At 41.4% G+C, this 19,046-nt stretch overlaps 1 protein-coding gene across 1 annotated transcript; it reads left to right on the forward strand.

Annotated features, from left to right (window-relative positions):
• Nucleotides 1-17,369: 17,369 nt before the first annotated feature.
• On the forward strand, nt 17,370-18,094 carry LOC311274857 (heat shock protein 30-like; the record flags this gene model as incomplete). Its single annotated transcript, XM_084382856.1, has 1 exon — nt 17,370-18,094. Exon 1 carries the CDS (start codon nt 17,426-17,428, stop codon nt 18,092-18,094), a length of 669 nt encoding a protein of 222 aa, XP_084238982.1. The 5' UTR covers nt 17,370-17,425.
• Nucleotides 18,095-19,046: the final 952 nt, after the last annotated feature.

Here is a 19,046-nt window from a genome sequence, read left to right on the forward strand (position 1 = left end):
TGTCAAATCAAACCTCCATGATCTCTGGGGGAAATCCACTGCCTGTATGGCTCAAGGTGATTGCACACACCACACACACACACACACACATAAAGTGTATGAAGGTGAAATTAGCCATCACACCATCAGCGTGGCTATTACAAAAGCTCTGTATCAGCGGCTTGAAGAAAAGAGCTGCAGGGTGTGTGTGTGTGTGTGTGTGTGTGTGTGTGTGTGTGTGTGTGTGTGTGTGTGTGTGTGTGTGTGTGTGTGTGTGTGTGTGTGTGTGTGTGTGTGTGTGTGAGAGAGATGGTATTGCACTGGGACCATATTCCCAATGGTGCTGACTGGGATTGTTCTTGGATGGATGGATGGACGGGTTTCTTGCTTTGGGCAAACCCGGCTGTCTCTCTGTACACATGCATGTCTTCACATACAGTACCTGTCTGCTCCTCTCTGTCTTGACCATCTCCGTCTACCTGACTGCTACATGCCTCTTCATCTTACTATCTGCATGACATACAATTTGGGACTATAACGTCTTCCTGTCTGGCTTTCTGTTTGCCTTTACATCTCTGTCCCAGTCTGCCGCTCTCAACTGTCTGGCTGTCTATAAGACCGTCACTGTGTCTGTCTAAAGGCAGGTTTCCCAGAGCACGATAAAGTAATTTTCTATTGAAGAGGTGTCAGTGGTCCAGGCGTCCCGAGGGTCATTTGAAAATCATTGCAGAGATGCCTCTTTAATCATTATGAATGACCTTCAGCAGAACCTTAGCTGTCAGTTTAGGCGAGATTGCGTGGGTGTCTGTGAATCTATGAGTTTTCTGTGTAAGAATGTTTGTGGGTCACATTTCTCTGTCTATATGTGTTTGTACCATATGTGCATCTACATTCAGACCTGTTTAAGTGTTTGACATTAGATTTAAGTGGGCTGTTTATGACATTTTATGCAATTTGTTTCCCAAGAAAAAGGTTATCATAAGAGTCCTGCCGGAAAGGGGTTCAGAGAGTACTTTGGTGCAGATTTTACAGTTGGCAGGGTGTAAAATGAAGTAAACATGACCTAGCCTTTTGAAAATGCAGAGACTTGCAGGGAAATTATAAGCTCTGTGGGGTTACGGTCACCTCGCACTTACATTCGTTTTTCCAGGAAGGAATCATCCTCAGAGCTGAAGTAGTAATTGCTTGTGTGTGCATCTATTAGTTTGACCTTTTTTGCCTAAGAGTAGATTACGATAAAAAATCCTTTTCAATGAAATCCGATTACAGTCCATATGTGTGACATGCAAAGGATGTTTTTGTTTGCTTTAAAAGGTGCAATATGTAATATATTAATACATATTGTAATTTGTGAATAGGGGGATGTAAATTATAGAGTAACTGCTCTAGCTGCTGTAGCTGCCGCTAGCTAGTTGTCTCAGTTAGCCATGCAGCTAGCAGTCCAGATTGGGAGTTTGGGGTACCGGGGGAGTGATGGTGTTTACACCACTAGCACAGGAGATTTAGACAGGGATGGGATGTGGCTAGCTAGTTCGCATGCTAACCTATGTAGAAATCGTTGCAACACAATATACAATATAGGTGTCATAACATCAGAAATGTTATTCACATTCTGTCAATTATTTTAATTAAAGGTAAAGTATGCTGCTTTTTTACAGGCCTATAAACAGAGACAGAGATCTTGTTAACGTTCATGTATGTGAACATTAGATCAAAACAGGTTTATGTTTTGAGATGTGGTGGGGTGAGAACAAAAAGAGCACATGTCCATCTAGAAGACCTACAGTTACAGTGAATTACAGTGAAAGTAATTATATTGGACTAAATAACCAAAATGGTGGCAAAAAAAGTAACCTTGTGCACCTTTAATTTTTGAATGCATTTCTCTGAAAATTCTTACATATTGCATCTTTAAATCATGGGCTAAAGCAATGTAGGCAGTGGCACTTTAATGTGAACTGAAATTGTTGTGATTGATTTATTTATTTACAATAATTACATTTTCAATGTTAATACCAGCAATGTTCACTGAGGCATATAATCAGTTGAATGAGAAATTGAAACAGTGTGGTATTGATTCAGAACCTATCCGTCAGCATTAAGAAAGAGATCTAGTGTGGGCAGGCTTAAGAGGATGATAATGCCATTGATATGAATTACAAAATTTTATAAGAAAACACATTGCCCTTGTATGTATATATGTCAGGATCATGGCCTCCTAGTTGTCAAAATGTAATTTTTTTAAATCACTTCTCATGCAGATGTGAGCTCAAGGTGCACACGGCCAGATAAAGCTGCTCGCCTCCGTGTAGCAGCCACCCTCGACACCCATTAAACCGTGAGAGGAGGTCTGACCCCGGACCGAATAAGCTGCTGGTAAATAGCCTTATCCATTCTGCTACTGATCCGAGAAGGCTGCCATGAGAGGGCTGTGTGATGTCAAGTGGCTGGCAAGGACACACATTTAGACACACACACACACGTGCACACAGAAACCTTGACAGCGGTAGCAGTCTGGCAGGTCTTTGTGTAGCGCTGGAGATAACTCAACACACACGTTGGCTTCCTCTCTCTTCCTCTCTCCCTCTCTCTCGCCCACGGTATCCGTCTCCCTCACACAACGGCAGCCAGAGGGACGCATTTGTCACTCGCCCAGATGTTTTTCCAAGGTCCTTTATTCGAAGCAGTCAATCATATGAGCAGAAATGTCCCTAATGTGAAGTCCCTTTGGTGCAATGGCTCTGCGTGTGTGTTCAAGTTTACGTGTGTGCAGCCATGTGTGTGTGTGTGTGTGTGTGTGTGTGTGGAAGGTCGGTCAAGGTGAGATGAAAGTGCAGTTAACCCGAGACCAGCGAGGTGATATATTTATAACAACTACAATACCTTGCGCACACATACAGTTGCTATTACTCTGGTCTAATGAGATCTGTCACTCCAGCACACACACACACACACACACAGACTTCTGGCAGGGCACACACTCTTTGTTCCCATTTTTTCCCCATAAAAACTAAATTGAGCATCTTCATCTGACAGAATTTCATTAACGATTCCCTCGAATGCTCATACACCCATTTCCATGTAAAGTGATGAAATGAACTGCAATGACGGCTGTGATGCAAATAAAAATATCTCATGATTATTGCTAACACGTCAGATCTGTCAAATCAATAAGTAGACTCTGGTCATCTTATGGTCAGACACGCACTGGAAACATACATGACGTCGTTTCTTTTTCATCATCCAGTTGGTTAATGTTAAAACCTTTACCTGCTTTTCTTAAAAACAGGGTTTTCGCAACCTTTTCTCGTCCTTGACCTCCTTTTTTACGCCCCAAAATTTCTACAGAAGCGGCTGCAAAACATAATATAAAATTGATGGAATATATGAAAGAATTATCTCTATTTGAATTTTTAACTACTCCCACAACCCTTTTGATATATGCAGATGTTTGGTATGCAAATGACGCGTTTTCACCTGGTGAAAACTGTGTTTCAACAAAGCAAAAAGGCATAAACACTGTAAACATCCCAGAAGAAGTGAGAGACGCACATACGGCCGTGACATGACCCTTGTGAGCATGAAACAGAGCAGCAAAAACTGAGGATAAAGGTGAAAAGGATTTGATGAGTTTTCGTGTCAAAGCTCGTATGGTGCGCATCGCCACATTTGGAGGTTGTTAGCCCCCTCAACCTTGCTCCATAATGAAGAGGTGCTGCCTGCCCACTGAGCTGTCTGGTCTCATAATTATTTTGACATTACCCACTGAGAGCTGGAAGGGAATTATCCTCCACAGCGTCTGCTTGCCATACACTCATCATAATCGGCCATGGCATGCATGGGTAAATGTGTACATGCACTGTGTGTGAGGAGCAGTGGTGGAGATGGCATGTTACAGTCTCTCTCAGCTTAGTAGCTGGGTAATGTAGAGTAAATAAATGCCATGCAAATGAAACAGCATGTAAGCGCTGCAGTATGGCAGTCTTGTTCCTATATTGGATACAGGATCTTCTGTTTCAGTATGTGAGGAGAGGAATGTCTATGTCTGATTTTGTAAAGCCGCACAACATTGTTTATTAACCTTGTGATATCCCTCACTGCGATGCTTGCACAGTGTGCTACTCATAATTCTGACTGGGTTAGACGTGTTGCATATAGTAATGCAAAGCAGCAGCAGCCCTCTAAAGCATCCTGAGGGAGAGCAGGGCCAGATGTTTCACACAGTTGGAACAAGTCACAACATTTTTGGTTTATGAAGTTAAAAAAAAAAGTTTATTTTTCCCTTTACAGTATTCATCCTCTGATCTTTGTCATTTCCAGGGTGGAAATCTGCATAAATATGTTTAATTAATTGATTAAATTCACTTTAGTTTACATCAGTTTAGTGAAATGCGGGCAGTGGAGTGTAATTAGGTTAATATCTGTTCATTACAATCCAATCAGTTCTGCGTAATTCAGTCGAATTGCCTCCAAATTAGCAAATAACCAATGTTTTGATCCCAGAAAGTGTTGGGAGACGAGGATCAGGCTCGTATTTTTTTTTTTTATTTGAGCTCAATCAAAATTCTTCAGCAGCAATTCTACACTTTATACTCGAGAATGCAATTTCCTTGTCCTATTCCAAAAAACCAGTAGCACCACTTTCTGTTGCACATGATATGAAAGATTTGTGGTTTTCTACAGATATGTATAAATTGCAGTTAATAGCTGTGAGACTGCCTTTGTGTCTGTGAGAAGCATCCCATTTGTCTTAATATTTACTGTGCTCTGCTATGGCACACTAATGACCTCAATGCATCACCTGGATATTGTATTTCCATAAAAAGTGTGTGAGCGTGTAACACTGTTCTTTCTCAGTCAGTCTCCCTGTGTGTCTGTTGCACATTTGCAAGTATCCTGCTCAGTATCGCACATGTGCGATGCATCATATATGTGTAATGAAGTGACTCTCAGTGCTACCCTGTCTCCTTGATATGCCATGCAATGAATTTAATTTGTGAGGTGCATTCACTGCACGTTTATTGCAAATGCGGGACACTTATGCAGCACAGGAAAAAGTGAATGTATGGAGAAGGTTGAGCATACAAAGTGTGCCATTTTCATGTTTTATCTTATACTTCAATAAAACATTGACTTTTTTAAAGGATCAGTTCACCCTAATCACAAAAAGATCACCGCCTGTGGTATCTAGCGATGCAGATACTTAAGTGCACAGGTTTGATGTATCCAAAACTCAATATTTATGTGTCCATCAACATATTTTTCTGTGCATTTTAAAGTTACCTATTAGAAAAGAGAGATAGAAACGGCAAAATAAAAATCCTCAGTTTTGCAGAAAAAGGTTTCATGCTCACTGGGGGTGTTTTCTTGCCTTTTTTTGTGAAATTTTCTTTCCAATTTAATTTTCAAACTACAAGTCCTCAGCCCCAACTGACTCAACTGACATCATTTTAGGCAATGTATCCTTCTGGAGCCACAAGAGGATTTTGTTTCCTATATGCATTAACACTCCACAAAAGAAGGCTTTCTCCACATATGCAGTCGCCCTCACCAAGACTTGTAAACAGACTTTGATATGTAAAATCGGTGGAGTTACCCTCAGAGCATGATTGTTATCGTTTCCCAAATATTTTCTAAGTGCTCAATTTCACCTTAACTAAATGATTTCAGTTGGTTATAAAGATAAAAGACAAATAACTATAACAGTACTTAGTTTTGCTTCAGGCAGATATTGTAACGGAATAAGTAGGAATATGTCAACAACTGTGAACAGGTATGCTCAAGAAAAGGGTTAAAAATACTCCTGGTGGCGAAATGTATTTAGCTAACACAAAATAGCTTCATATGAACATAAAGAAATAGTTGCACATCTGACCTCTGCTTCAACAGTAGTGCTCACCACAGTGTGTAATAAGTCATTATTAAGTCATGTTTCTAAAATGACTATTGATTTTGTCCCAAGGCGTGAGAGAGCTGCCGAGGGCCGCGACAAAATGCACAGACAGATTATGAGTGAAGTTTCTATAAGGACAATCCCAGCAGGCAATCAGTTATCATCCACAGCTGATGATGAATCACTTTGCCGTTCTTTGATCACTTCGTGCTTTTCCTTTAGCGATAACCCCCTCCAGGTATTTTCGTCTTATTTCGCACTCTCCCTGGCAGAAAAATCAATGAATGTTTGAAATACTTTGAATGGTTGATTTTGTCTGAACGGATAAAGACTGAATGAATGATGTATAAGGTTAGATGAGTGAATTTCAGAGCACACAATTCGAATGTCTCTCTGTTTTAACATCAGCCTGAAACAGAGGGGGGGCGGGATTCCTGACTGCTTGACCTCATTTGGCTGATTCCGTCTCATGTTGTTGTATTTTACCACAGTCAGATTTTTAATGCAGGGATGTATATGTGTGCTCACGAGCATGCGTGTGTGCGTGAACCCGCTTAGCTCGGTGTCAGACCTTCGGAAAGGTGTATGTCGTAATACATTCAAGTCCATTAATGCCTGGGAATGAAACAGAATCCGAAAGAGGACACACACATACACACACACACGCTCCTGCGCTCACACACACAGTGCTGTATGTCTCTGATAGCTTCTATTATCTAGGTCTCCCTCCTGGCTGCACATCAAACATGGATGAGCTCCAACCATAAAAGGCTCCATTTTCCTTTGATTTATACAAGGAATAAAAATCGGAAAGGTGAAAAGTCCAAACCATGCATATTTTATCAGCTGGCTGACACCAAAGGCAAGACGGAACAAATTTTAACGCAGAGCAAAACTTAAAATAGACCATGATAGGACCAAATACAGCAACTGCAACACCGAACCTCCTGACCTCGTCGGCCAAAAGCCTTCTAACCTGATCCTCTGTCAACCAAAGCTCGTTCATGAAGCCACAAATAAAGTGAATTTTAAGCATTTTAGAAGCAAGTTTCACTTCAGTTACTGAATTATTCAAATTATGACACACTACTCAGACATTGAGTAAGCATGATCTCTTTTTAGCTATTTATACAGAAGAACAAACACATGAAATAGAAGTCTAGACAGCAACGTAAAATGATATTTAATGATATGTTATATACGGTTCGAATTTTTCTCGACGCCGCAGAGATACAGCTTTAGGATATATCGTCCTCTGGGCCCAGTTTGTCTTGTTCCTTGTTAAAAGACAGCGGTGATTACAGATCAGTACTCTGGCAATGAGAGCCTTTATCTATGTGTCCCCATGGTGTTTCCACTAATAGTTCCTATGGCAGCGACGGTGGGGGCTGGGCAGTGTGTGCGTGTCTGTGTGTGCGTGTCTGTGTGTGTGTGTGTGTGTGTGTGTGTGTGTGTGTGTGTGTGGGGGGGGGCACGCTGGCCGACCACTGGTGGACAGGAGAAGTGATTAGCTGCTACAGTAGCTGTAGATTATCACATTCTGACATTGACACAAATTAACCAAAATATATTTTTAAAACCCTTTTATATCATATTAATATGAGATATACAAATGCTTTAGATGTTTTTATAAAGCCACAAATGTGTATTTTAATCGTATGTTTGTCATGTATAACACTGCCGCCACAAAATTACCATGACAATTAAATTAAATTTGGCTGATAGCAAGAAAATCACACGGGGTACAGTATTTGTATCCCATCAATAACATGCCTGATCTTTTTGTTTGGATGGACAACACTCTTTACAAAACTCTCAATAGAAGGTAGAATAAGCTTATGTTTATAGGCTGAATGTACAGAATGACTCTTTTTCTGCATACTGAATAATGAACTTGATAACATGAATTTCCCGAACAATTCATATATCTTTAGATAAAGCTCTTGAAATGTAGTCACCTTTTACTCTTAATGTTTAAAGACGATCTATTATGCTTATTCTTATTTTCTGTCATATATATAGTGTAGGATAGTCATATTAAACATGGTCAAATTTCTAATAATGAGGTAAACCTATGTAAAAGTGATCCCTGTGAGCAAAACAGTTTTTTTCTCATTTCACGAAGACAGCAACATTTATTGAGTATACTGGTCATCTACTATAGGAACAGCACCCTCATGAAGTGCAGGGACATGCCAGTCCACCCACACTGTCTGTCTTTCATACCAAGGTGATTCACACTGACTCCGACCAGGATTCTGATCTGGATAACATCTGAAAAAACTAAAATATTCACATGTTCACATTCACAAGGTAGACTCAAGGCAACGAGCACTAGCCAATCACAGCACAGTAGGTGCTTGGAGGTGTTTGCACCTGTGCTAAAGGTGCAAACACCTCCTCAGTCAGAGCAGTCAGCCAGCTAATAGTAACACTAGCTGTGGCTGCTAACTGAACACCAGCGAGGAAACAAGTAAAGCTGTCTGTCAGTCAGGTTACAGGTCTACATTAAATATGATCCAGTTGTGCTTAAATCAGTGTGTAAAGTTGTTGTTTATGCGCAGTAATCAAGTTCAGTGTCCTATATGGCTTGCCCGGGCAGGAGGAGGAGGAGGCGCTCGTGTCACTATCCGAGCGGTGGGTGCTGCCCCTCGGCAGGCTTACAGAAGTTTGACCACTCAGAAGAAAGTGGGCTTAAACGGCATGTTTCAGACAGAGGATGAAGAAAGGGGCAGCATAAAGGGCCGGGATAAGATAAATAAGGAACTGGTTTTTGGAACTAGGAATCATGCAGAGATACTCTAGTGGAGTCCCAGAATGAAAATACAGAGCTGTAAATGAGCACAATAGGTCCCCCTAATGCTTTGAGTCAGAGCTGCCAGGTATACCACTCACATTCCATGCCGACACAATCACCTCACCTTTCCTTTTGTTCGTTCATCCACAGTCCGAGCCACCTATTCTCCTCCCCCAACTCAACCATCCATCTGTACTGTACATCCATCTGCGCCCCCTCCCTCCCTTCCTCCACCATTCTATTCATAAATTGCTCCATACATAGCCCCACTCCCATCCCCACTTTCCCTCCCTCGTCTCATCCTTCTCATCCTTCCTTCCTGCCCCCACCTCTTGTTCCCCACTCCCCATTTTCTCCCCTTCCCCTTTTCCTCCATCCATCCATCCCGCCTGAATAATGCAGCGGCCACGCAGCTGCACTGCCATTGTCCCCGCTTCAATGTTAATGTTGTGTCCTTGTCACAATTATTGGGTCACTAGCATCCATCACAGCTAATCATTGTCATACAGATACATGGACAAACAAAACACATTACGGGGAACAAAGGCACACACATGTGGAGAACAAAGGCGCACATGGAGCAGAGAAACATGCCGCGGTTTATGACGCTCTTGTTGAATTAAATGATGCACTTTGGGATGAAAAGCACAACAGGCACTTAATTTTGGCACTGAAACAGATGACTCATGCAAATTGAAATGAATATAAATGCATTTGAATGTGTGATTCTTTCTGGATAAACTATAGGTAACAAAGTGCATTTCTACTTTCAACATGACTTTTCGAAGATAAATATTCTGAAATATACTCAAATATCTAAACGTCATACGAAATCGCTGTTATGTTCACCCCAGTCAACAAAAAGCATATTTTTTGTCACTCACACATTGTGTACGTGAACTAAATCATCTCTGGTATCATTTTTTCCAACAAAGCTGTGTAACGTGACATTAGTTCTTAATGGTTCTTTGCAACTTGACTGGATGCTGGTGGATTGGTTCAAACAAAGTGGATCTTGTGAATTACTGTCGGTGTCGACTCTATGGGAATGAATTGCGTCGACGCTTGTTGCTTCAGGAGATGAAGGGAAATTAATCGTTTCGTGGCACACTTTTTAAATAACGTGCTTTCTAATCTTTGGGCTTGGGGGAAGATATTTAAAGTCCACCTTAATTTCCGAGAGAGGATACGAGTCATTGGTGTTAAAGTCAAATTTGGGTTGCAAGCGTTTTTTAAGTTTTTGTCAAATTTGACTTAAGTCAAGGTCATGTGATTCTAACTACCCTAACCCTCATTCTATGGCTTTGGTTTACTTAATGCAGTAAGGAGCCTGTGAGTTGTGTCTGCTCTCACCAAGACACACTGACACTGGCATCGTGAAGAGCAGTTTATGAAAATGCTAAATTGATTTTTGCTGTTGGACACTCTCAGTGTTATAATTAAGAGTTGTTGTGATGGTTTGATTTGTAATTTCATGATGGGACCGTCCCTCTGAGTTTCAATCACCCCTGTGGTTTGGCTGCTTGCTTCAGATCCATGGATCAAGAGAATAGAGGCTGCCTGTGATGGAGGATGGGTCTTTTGCGGGATTATTTGCTTGATTTTCATCAAACAAACACTTTTCAGTGAAGGACTCAGTGTATGGATTAGGGCTGAGGAAGAACTGAAGAATTTGTGGGTGCGGGGCTGAAGGATGCCGGCTAATGTGGATTAGGTTAAACAAACCCATTAAAACATGAAAGGTTGTTGATAGCTGATGTGGGAGTATCAGACATCTCCTCTTAGAGACCAGGGGCTTTAGGGTATTTATGAGCATGTGTGCATGCGTGTGTGTGTGTGTGTGTGTGTGTGCTGCCAGAGAATCGATAGTGATGACAGCAGGCTGGTTTCTATTACCTATTTAATTATCCTCCATCAAACAAACATGATAGCACCTTGAGATCACTTAGACCAAGGTCCCTCACATCGACACACACCGCTAGATACACACACTTTTACAGACAGAGAGAGAGAGACCTCACAAAAGTACAGGGTCACTTTAACTTTTACCATCATGGAAAATGAAAAAGAACCGAGGTCAACAAGGCAGAGACGAAACACAAATACATTCACTAAAGGAAAGATCTTTAATTAACCCTGTTCTCTGACCTTTAGACGAAGAACAGAAAGTAAATAAGGTAAGATAGCATTATTTGATTCATTTAATTCCATACTAATGATCATGTTGAACGTCCCTGGTTAAATAATTGCAGGCAGCGGTGGAAGAAGTATTCAGATCGTCTACTCGAGTAAAAGTTCTAATCCCACATTGTGAAAATACTCTACTACCAGTAAAAGTCCTGTTCAAAAACTTACTTAACTGATAAAAGTATGTATTATCATCAAAATGTGCTTAAAGATGCACTATGTAGTTTTGGGGAAGACATTTTAGGAGAGGAGAAAAATCTTTATTAACTGATCTTCATGACTGAATAAACACAAGAAATTGTGTTGTCCTCAAAGTTTCTTGCATAGAACAGTGTTCTGTTTTACAAGAATGACTTTTTTTATGGAAATATATCAAATTACTGTATTATTATCTTGTCAATGTTGTTGAGTTTAATTTTTTTCCCTAAAACCCACATAGTGCACCTTTAAGTACGAAATATAAAAGTACTCATTGGCCAGTAAAATGGTCCCTCACAGTGTTTCACCGTTATGATGTCCTTGGTTCATATTACTGCTGCTTTAATGAGTTTGTTGCGTTTTACTGCTGTAGCTGTTTAAAGTTGAACCACTTCATATACTGCTGAATAGTTTAATCTGCACCAATGCATCATATTCAACAAGATCATTATGCTTGCGGCGTCGCTGTATGCCCACAAAGTCAACTTTTCATGAGCTCAGATAAACAGCCCTGTGTTCAGCTTTGTGACAGTGCATTTTCCAGCTAATCCAAGAGGGTTTTTAATGACTTTATTTGATTTAAAGAGTTGGAGGATTTTCTCAGCCCATAAAGGAACAATTAATCCTTCAGATTAACACAAACATTCAGAAGCAATGCATTTGGAGATACATGGTTTTCACTGGACAAGAAGGGTATGATTAATTGTAATCTGTAAAGTATCTAGTAACTTATGCTGTCAGATTAATGTAGTGGAGTAATAATATCTGCCTATGGGATGTGGTGGGGTGGAAGTATAAAGTAGTATAACACCAGGAAGGTGGAGAACATTACACCGGTCCTGAAATCACTGCACTGGCTCCCTGTGTGTCAAAGGACAGATTTTAATATCGTATTACTTTTCTTTCAAGATTTTGAATGCATGGAGCAGGTTTACTTAGTGTTCCTGAGAACAGAACCAAGTGAAGTGACCTGTGCAGTGAGCTTCCTGACTACCTGGGGTCTGCTAAAACTGTAAACTCATTTAAATCAGGCCTTCATAACCTTTTTTTAATTGTTAACTTTGCATTTTAAATGCATTTTTAAAAACTTTATTCATTTGCTTATATCTGCTCTTTAATTTATATTGTCTTTTAAATGGAAAATGCAAATGCAAGCATGTCTTAATGACTTAACTTTAATGCATCTCTTTGCCCCTGTGAAGCACTATAAATTGCCCTGTGTCTGAATGGAGCTATATCAATAAACTTGCCTTGCCTATTCAGAGTAAATGTACCCAGTTAAAGATCACCTCTTATTGTAAGCGTGTGCTGACCTCATGCCACTTTGCACCAGCTCAGGCGCCATGTGGCACCAAGCCTCGTTTATGTCAGTTACGAGGCGACTGAGCCGTTGTTGTCTGTTGTCTGAAGCCATCTGACGAGGCGTAAATAATAAAGACTTTGTGTTTGCAATCAAAATATTTATAACAATGATGACTTGTCGACAAAAAAAACAAATCAAGCTGTTTGGATGCTGCAGCTGGGAAAGAGCAACATGACCGCAGTCAGTGTCTGACAGACAGCTGTGTGTGTGTGTGTGTGTGAGTGTGAGTGTGTGTGTGTGTGTGTGTGTGTGTGTGTGTGTCTGATTTGGCTGGGGTGCCTGTCCTCTCTCTGTCTCTCTCTCTGGCATGATTACATAACATGAGATCAGCGGTGAAAGCTGTGTGTTGTGTATGTGTGTGTACAGTATGCGCATGCAATCCGAGAGCAGGTTTGTGTGTCGTGTGACTCAGTTCGTATGTGTGACCTAGATGTGTCAAGCAGTCTCTCATGGCTTCATTAGGGCATAAACTGAAAGTTCAGAATCTATAACCTTCAAATTATCATCCTGCCCGCTCCCTGCAACTGTGTGCGTGCGCGTGTGTCATTGTCATTTCTCTCTTATAGAGTTGGGAAATGGGAGGAGCAGCTCACTGAGAGTGTTTTTCCCATTTTCGAAAGTTGTTTTTTAATGACACCCTCAATGCTCCTCTATGCAGAAACACAAGAGTCTGCTGGATAATCACTTCAGCTTCTGTATAGAATATGGCTGTAAATGCTGCAATATCCATGAGCCTAAAATGCAACAGTCCTTGTGTCATCGGACTCACACAGACATAGGTACAGTTGGTGGAATATGCCAAAGTAGGGATTGAATATGATAAATATAATGAATTTCTGGAGAGATGGCTCGATGCAGCGATGCATCCTGACCTATGGTAAGGGAGTGAAAGAATCCAACATAAGCTGGAAACAAACAGCGGTTTCAGATGTTAAAGTCCTAAGTCCTTTCCATCCACTGCCACTTAGTGGATCTAAAACAACACTACACCACTTAGCTCCTGACAGACAAGGGTCATAATTCCTATGGCTGCACCTGTAGATCTGTTCGAGGGAAAGAATCTGCATTGTCGCATTTTAGCTCTGGTTCAGCTCTTGTTTACACTGGCTTGCTACAGATAAACCAAGAGGAGGAAACATGAAGTCATACAGAGGTAACTGGTTCGACAGTTTCGACGGTTGTCATCCTGCATCATGACTCTCGTGGGTGATGAACAGGCACAGTACATGGAGTAGGACGCGGTTGATTGACCCATTAATCTGGGAAAATGCCCACGTTGACATGCATACGCTCTACCGTGAAATGATTGGACAAAAATACACAGCTTGGCTACAGATCAGTTATTAGATTGCTTCCTGAGGAGTTCATGGTCAGGTTAATCAGCTTTGGAAATTGCACTACAATCAGATATCTGTTATAAAGATGATTGTGGTTGGTCTGCTTGCTTTGGCATCAAAAAACGAACCCACTTGGAAGCAACCCGTGTTTTCAAGCGGTCTTGGTCCTGTTGTTTGGTCCACACCAGGATTCGATCTACAGCTTTCACACAAGCCCTAACAATCTGCACTAACCGTTTCAACCAGATACACCATCATTTACTTTGGAGGACAGTCTCAGAGGTACAACATATTCAGAATACCTCGTTGGTGAGATGCAAAACAAAACACTGCATCACAGTTGCTGAATTCCCCCAGAACTGATGCAGATGGGGGCACGGCATCAGTTCACCTGTTCGAGGTGCACATTGGAGGGAAAGAGCACCTGAAAGTGAACTGATTCAAACTGTTCCATCAACTATCTCATGTTGTAATGCTGAGTTTCTATCCAAAGAACCAGATATGTGCTCCTTTTTTTGTACCGCAGCTTCAACCAGGAGAGTTTCATACCTTTGAGGGTGCACCAGTGCACCAGTGCCAGTCACCCCACACTGTCTGTGCAGGAAATGAACAGGGCTTTTCCTCCAGTCGATGCCTGAAATAACACCTCCTCTTTAGCAACTCTGTAACAGAGATAAGGAAGGCAGTACAGGAGAGTTATCACTTCCAGGACCACTGCAGCATTTCACTACCTCTCTCTCACTCGCCCTTCACTTTTCTCCCCCCCACCTCCTTTTCCCGAGTCCCGCCTCATCACTTCTCTTTCTCTCTTCCCACTCCTCTGGCGTTCTCTCATCTTTCTCTCTCTCTCTCTCTCTCTCTCCCCCCCTGCTGCATCCTCTCTCCCCCCTCTCTACCTCTCTTCCCCTCCTCCCCACATGTCTGTCTGTTCGAAACTGGAGCAACGTCTTAATCGAGGCTCAGAGACGTGACGGGAATTTCTAAGCAACCCCGGCTCTGCGGTACAGACACAAACACATGCACGGAAACACACACATTCTGCTTGGCAGCCAATTAACAGCCTGCGATCCAGAGCCAAAGGAATAACTGCATGTTGATGAGCTGGCGGCTGTGCGCGCGTGTGTGTGTGTCTATGTGTGTGTTTGTGATGAGCTGGTGGCCGTCAGAAGCACTTACACAGATAGAAGGATATCTCTTTTATGTGTTGAGGGGAAAGAGGGGGATTATGGCGCATTATGAACCATCTCTGTGAGGGACAAACTAAGACAGGAACAAGGAAGTGCGAGATTCTCTTTGTGTGTGTGTGTGAGTGTGAGTGTGTGTGTGTTTGATGATGTCCTGACAGCTTCTTCTCTATTTATGTGTGTGTGTGTGTGTGTGTGTGTGTGTGTGTGTGTGTGTGTGTGTGTGTGTGTGTGTGTGTGTGTGTGTTTGTGCATGCAAGCAGCATTAGGGGCAACAATGCGGGTGATTTACACGGAGCTGAGTCTGGCTTTCTCCTCCTCATCCTTCCTCTATTTTCCTTACCTTTCGTTCTGCTCCTCCTCCTCCTCCACCTCCTCCTCACTTCTTCTATCTTGCCTTCACTTTGGGGAGTTCATCCAAAGGTGAACGCCTATCCAAAAAAAAAAATGTATCTCTTTCTCTTTCCCCCTTCCAAAAAAACCTCATATATTCTCTTTATGTGTCAAAAATATTGACACCAGCCTTGACACAATATCCCTGAGCAGCAAAGCACCGTGTTTGCCAGTCCAGATTTCATCATCCGTCTGTGTTTTTTTTATTTCTGAGAGAGAAGGAATATGTTGAAAAGGAGACTGTGGGTTTAAATCCTGCCTTCTGTGTTGTTGTCGGTGCCCTACTTTTCTGCACAGTCCTCCATGTTAGACTTTTCTGTATATTCTCTGGATGAATAGGTAGAAACCTGTCAGAGGAAAGGTGTGAAGTATACAAGTGAATGAAATAATATTGAGTTGTGTAACAACCGCAGCACATTTTAAGTACACAATATTACAAGTCCAGCAAGAAACCATTGAAGATAACATCCGCAAAGCATATTTTTTGTCTTTTTTTGTCTTTTTTTTCATTGAAATCCATCTTAAAACATGTAAAAGGTGCTTTTTTTTTATTATGCAGCCACATGAGATCCGGCACACATTTTAAGTACACAATGTTACAAGGTCAGCCCAAAATCCATTGAGAATAATTTGTGCACAGCATTTTTTTCTTCTCTTTTTTATTTTTTTCTCTTTTATAAATGTTTTTATTATTATTTAATTTTATTGGGGTTTTTTTTCTTTTTAGTCATTTTTCAAGTTGTTTCATTGGAGTCCCTCTTGAAACATGAAAAGTGTTTTTTTTTAATTATTTTTTGTTTAACTAAGTTTTACACTTATGCAGCCCAATGAGGTCTTTCACATCTTGATCTCTTTATATGCTACCTGCTCCACACACGACATAGCCAGTGCATTATGATCACTTCTTGCATAATAGCATGAATATGTGTGTTTTTCAGTCTTGATCAGCCTTGTCACAAAAATGAAAATGAGTACATGAATTCACAGTCACAGTTTGAGCAAGAAAGTGTGTCAGTAAATTAATTTAAACTGGGATGACAACTAGTGGCAAAGTGCTACGATGGCAGGAAAGTTGCCGAGGATAGGAGGATGAACATTTACCAGGATGTTGGTAAATATTTGTGTAAGGAAATGCTGCCATCTAGTGGACAAAGATGTAGAAGACAGGAGAGGATCAGAGAAAACTGAGTGCAGAACACTGAAAAGCTTGGACGGTCTCGTGCTGAGATAGCAAGCAACACTGTGTTTCATCTGCGAAGCTCAAAAAGCTAAACATCATCTGAAGAAGCTGTCTCTCATGGATTCCCTCAGAAGTATACTTGGTGGAAGGGGGAATGTAGTATTCACCCAATTTCTGTTCTAATCTGTTAATCTATGATAGAAAGAAGAAGAAAAAATGTCCCTATTATTAAGATTATTCACTGATATCTTTTACTGTTTCCTAAGTTCCACATTTACTTATTTCTTCCCGTCAAAGAAACACAAAGACTGACCTTTAATTATCTTCCATCTTTGGCATTTTAAACCAATTTCTCTCCCTATTGCACATAAAGACCCCCCCCCCCCCCACACACACACACACACACACACACACACACACACACACAAACACACACACACACACACTTAAACATAAAAAATAATATACTGTGTATGTGCTAGCAGTGACATGTAGATTTGAAAATGATGTGATTATCTGTTTATCAGTTTTTTCATCTAACAGTAAAGGTCCTGATGACACGCTGGAAATAAAAAGCATCCCTGTCTTCACCAGTCTGTATTCAAAAAAGTATGTTTTCATACACATACATACTTTCTACTGATGATTATTTTCACAAGATTATTTCAGACAGGAAACTTCCTGAACAATCAGGAATTATCCAGTGACGTCAGCCCTCCAGAGAAACAGCCCCACCCAGTGGAGAGCTGTGGTAAAGACAGGAAAGTTCCTGAACACTCTGGAGCTCCTCCAGTTAGAATATAAAAGCTGGGACAGTCCCACTGCTGAGACACAAAGCAACACAGAGGAGAACAGACACTTTAACAGTGTTTCATCTCTCAACAAGACCACTCAACACTAAACACTCAGTGAAGATGCTGTGCTCTCGTGGACTCCAGTCTGCCCTCAGTCCATTCATGGACTTGTACTGGCCTGTACGCAGTCTGTGGCCAGAGGTCAGACCTCTGCTCTACCAGCAGGATCTACTGCAGAGAAACCTACAGGAGCTCCGCAGCCGCCTGGAGCTGATGGACAAACTTCAACACAACATCCTGGAGGAGACGGAGCCTTTCCAAACCAGTGTGGCCGTACAACCGCTCTCCTACCAGCTGGAGAAAGAGGGAGAGCGCTTTGGCCTGACCCTGGACACTCAAGGCTTTTCCCCAGAGGAGCTGTCTGTCAGGCAGGTGGGCAGGAAGCTGAGAGTCAGCGGGAAGACAGAGAAGAAGCAGGAGGACGAGGAAGGCTCCTACTCTTACAGACGCCACCAGTTCAGACGGGAGTTTGACCTGCCTGAAGGGCTGAACCCTGAAGACGTCACCTGCTACCTGGCTCCAGACGGGAAGCTCCACATCCAGGCGGCCGAAGCTCCACGTGTGGAGGAGGCTGAGAGAGAGCTGACTATCAAGAGGAGCTTGGAGGAGAAAACACAGCAGAGTGTGTGTTCACAGAGAGAAGACAGCAGCAGCAGCAGCAGCAGCACAGAGACAGACAACAGCACACAGGACAAAGCTCAACACATGGACTCACCTACAAGTTGTTAACAATGAGCTTTAAATAAAAATGTGTTTTATGTGTGTTAAATGATGATCATATCTGTGCTTCTGTATTTGTATAACTGAGGATGATGAATAAATATATTTAAATTGAGCCATGTTTTTTCTGTGTTAAATGATAATCATATGTTCTAGCCTTTCTCGTTCCTTTTGTGCCTTTATTTGACAGGAAAGCTTGAAGAGTTGACAGAGTTGAAAAGGGGGGAGAGAGAGAGAGAGAGAGAGAGAGAGAGAGAGAGAGAGAGAGAGAGAAAGAGAAAGAGGATGATTTGAAAAAAAGGCCCATGGGTCAGACAAACCCTGGGACACAGCCGCTGCACATGGGACACAGGCTCTACCAGCTGAGCTACTGGGGTGCTTAAGTGTTTAAGTGAGATCAATAAATGTATTGAAACTGGCCTACACTATACTTGCCTTTTTTATTATTATCATTCCATTTATCAAGTACATCTAGTCTGGTTTAAAAAAGTAAACAACATTTTAAGAGTGTAAAGGACACTTTTTATTGTTTGAGGTGATTGAAGTGGAATTATGTGTTACATTTATTAAGTCTGGTGACATGTGTTTGATTCAATTGTGTAATAAGTGTCTGGATAAATCTATTTGAATTGAAATCATGTTTATCTGCCATTTTTTTGGGAAGAACCTATTCTTTACTTTTGCACATAGCTCTCCATCATATGTACACATTATATGTTATTGCATACTTATATTTATTTTAATGCTAATTTAAAAGAAAAAAAGGAAATTCCACTAATTCATACCACATAGTAGGTGCTATAAATAATTTCTAGGTCCAACATCCTTTCTAGTATTGGCTAATTGTGAATTTCACCACAGCTCTCCACTGGACAAAGCCGTTACTCATAAACGGTGACGTCACCAGATGGATCCCATTGGATCCCATTGAATGTTGTCTCATAGAATCTGATGTGAATAT

Source organism: Pagrus pagrus (assembly GCF_965226575.1).
Source record: "Pagrus pagrus genome assembly, chromosome: 19".
Taxonomy (NCBI): domain Eukaryota; kingdom Metazoa; phylum Chordata; class Actinopteri; order Spariformes; family Sparidae; genus Pagrus; species Pagrus pagrus.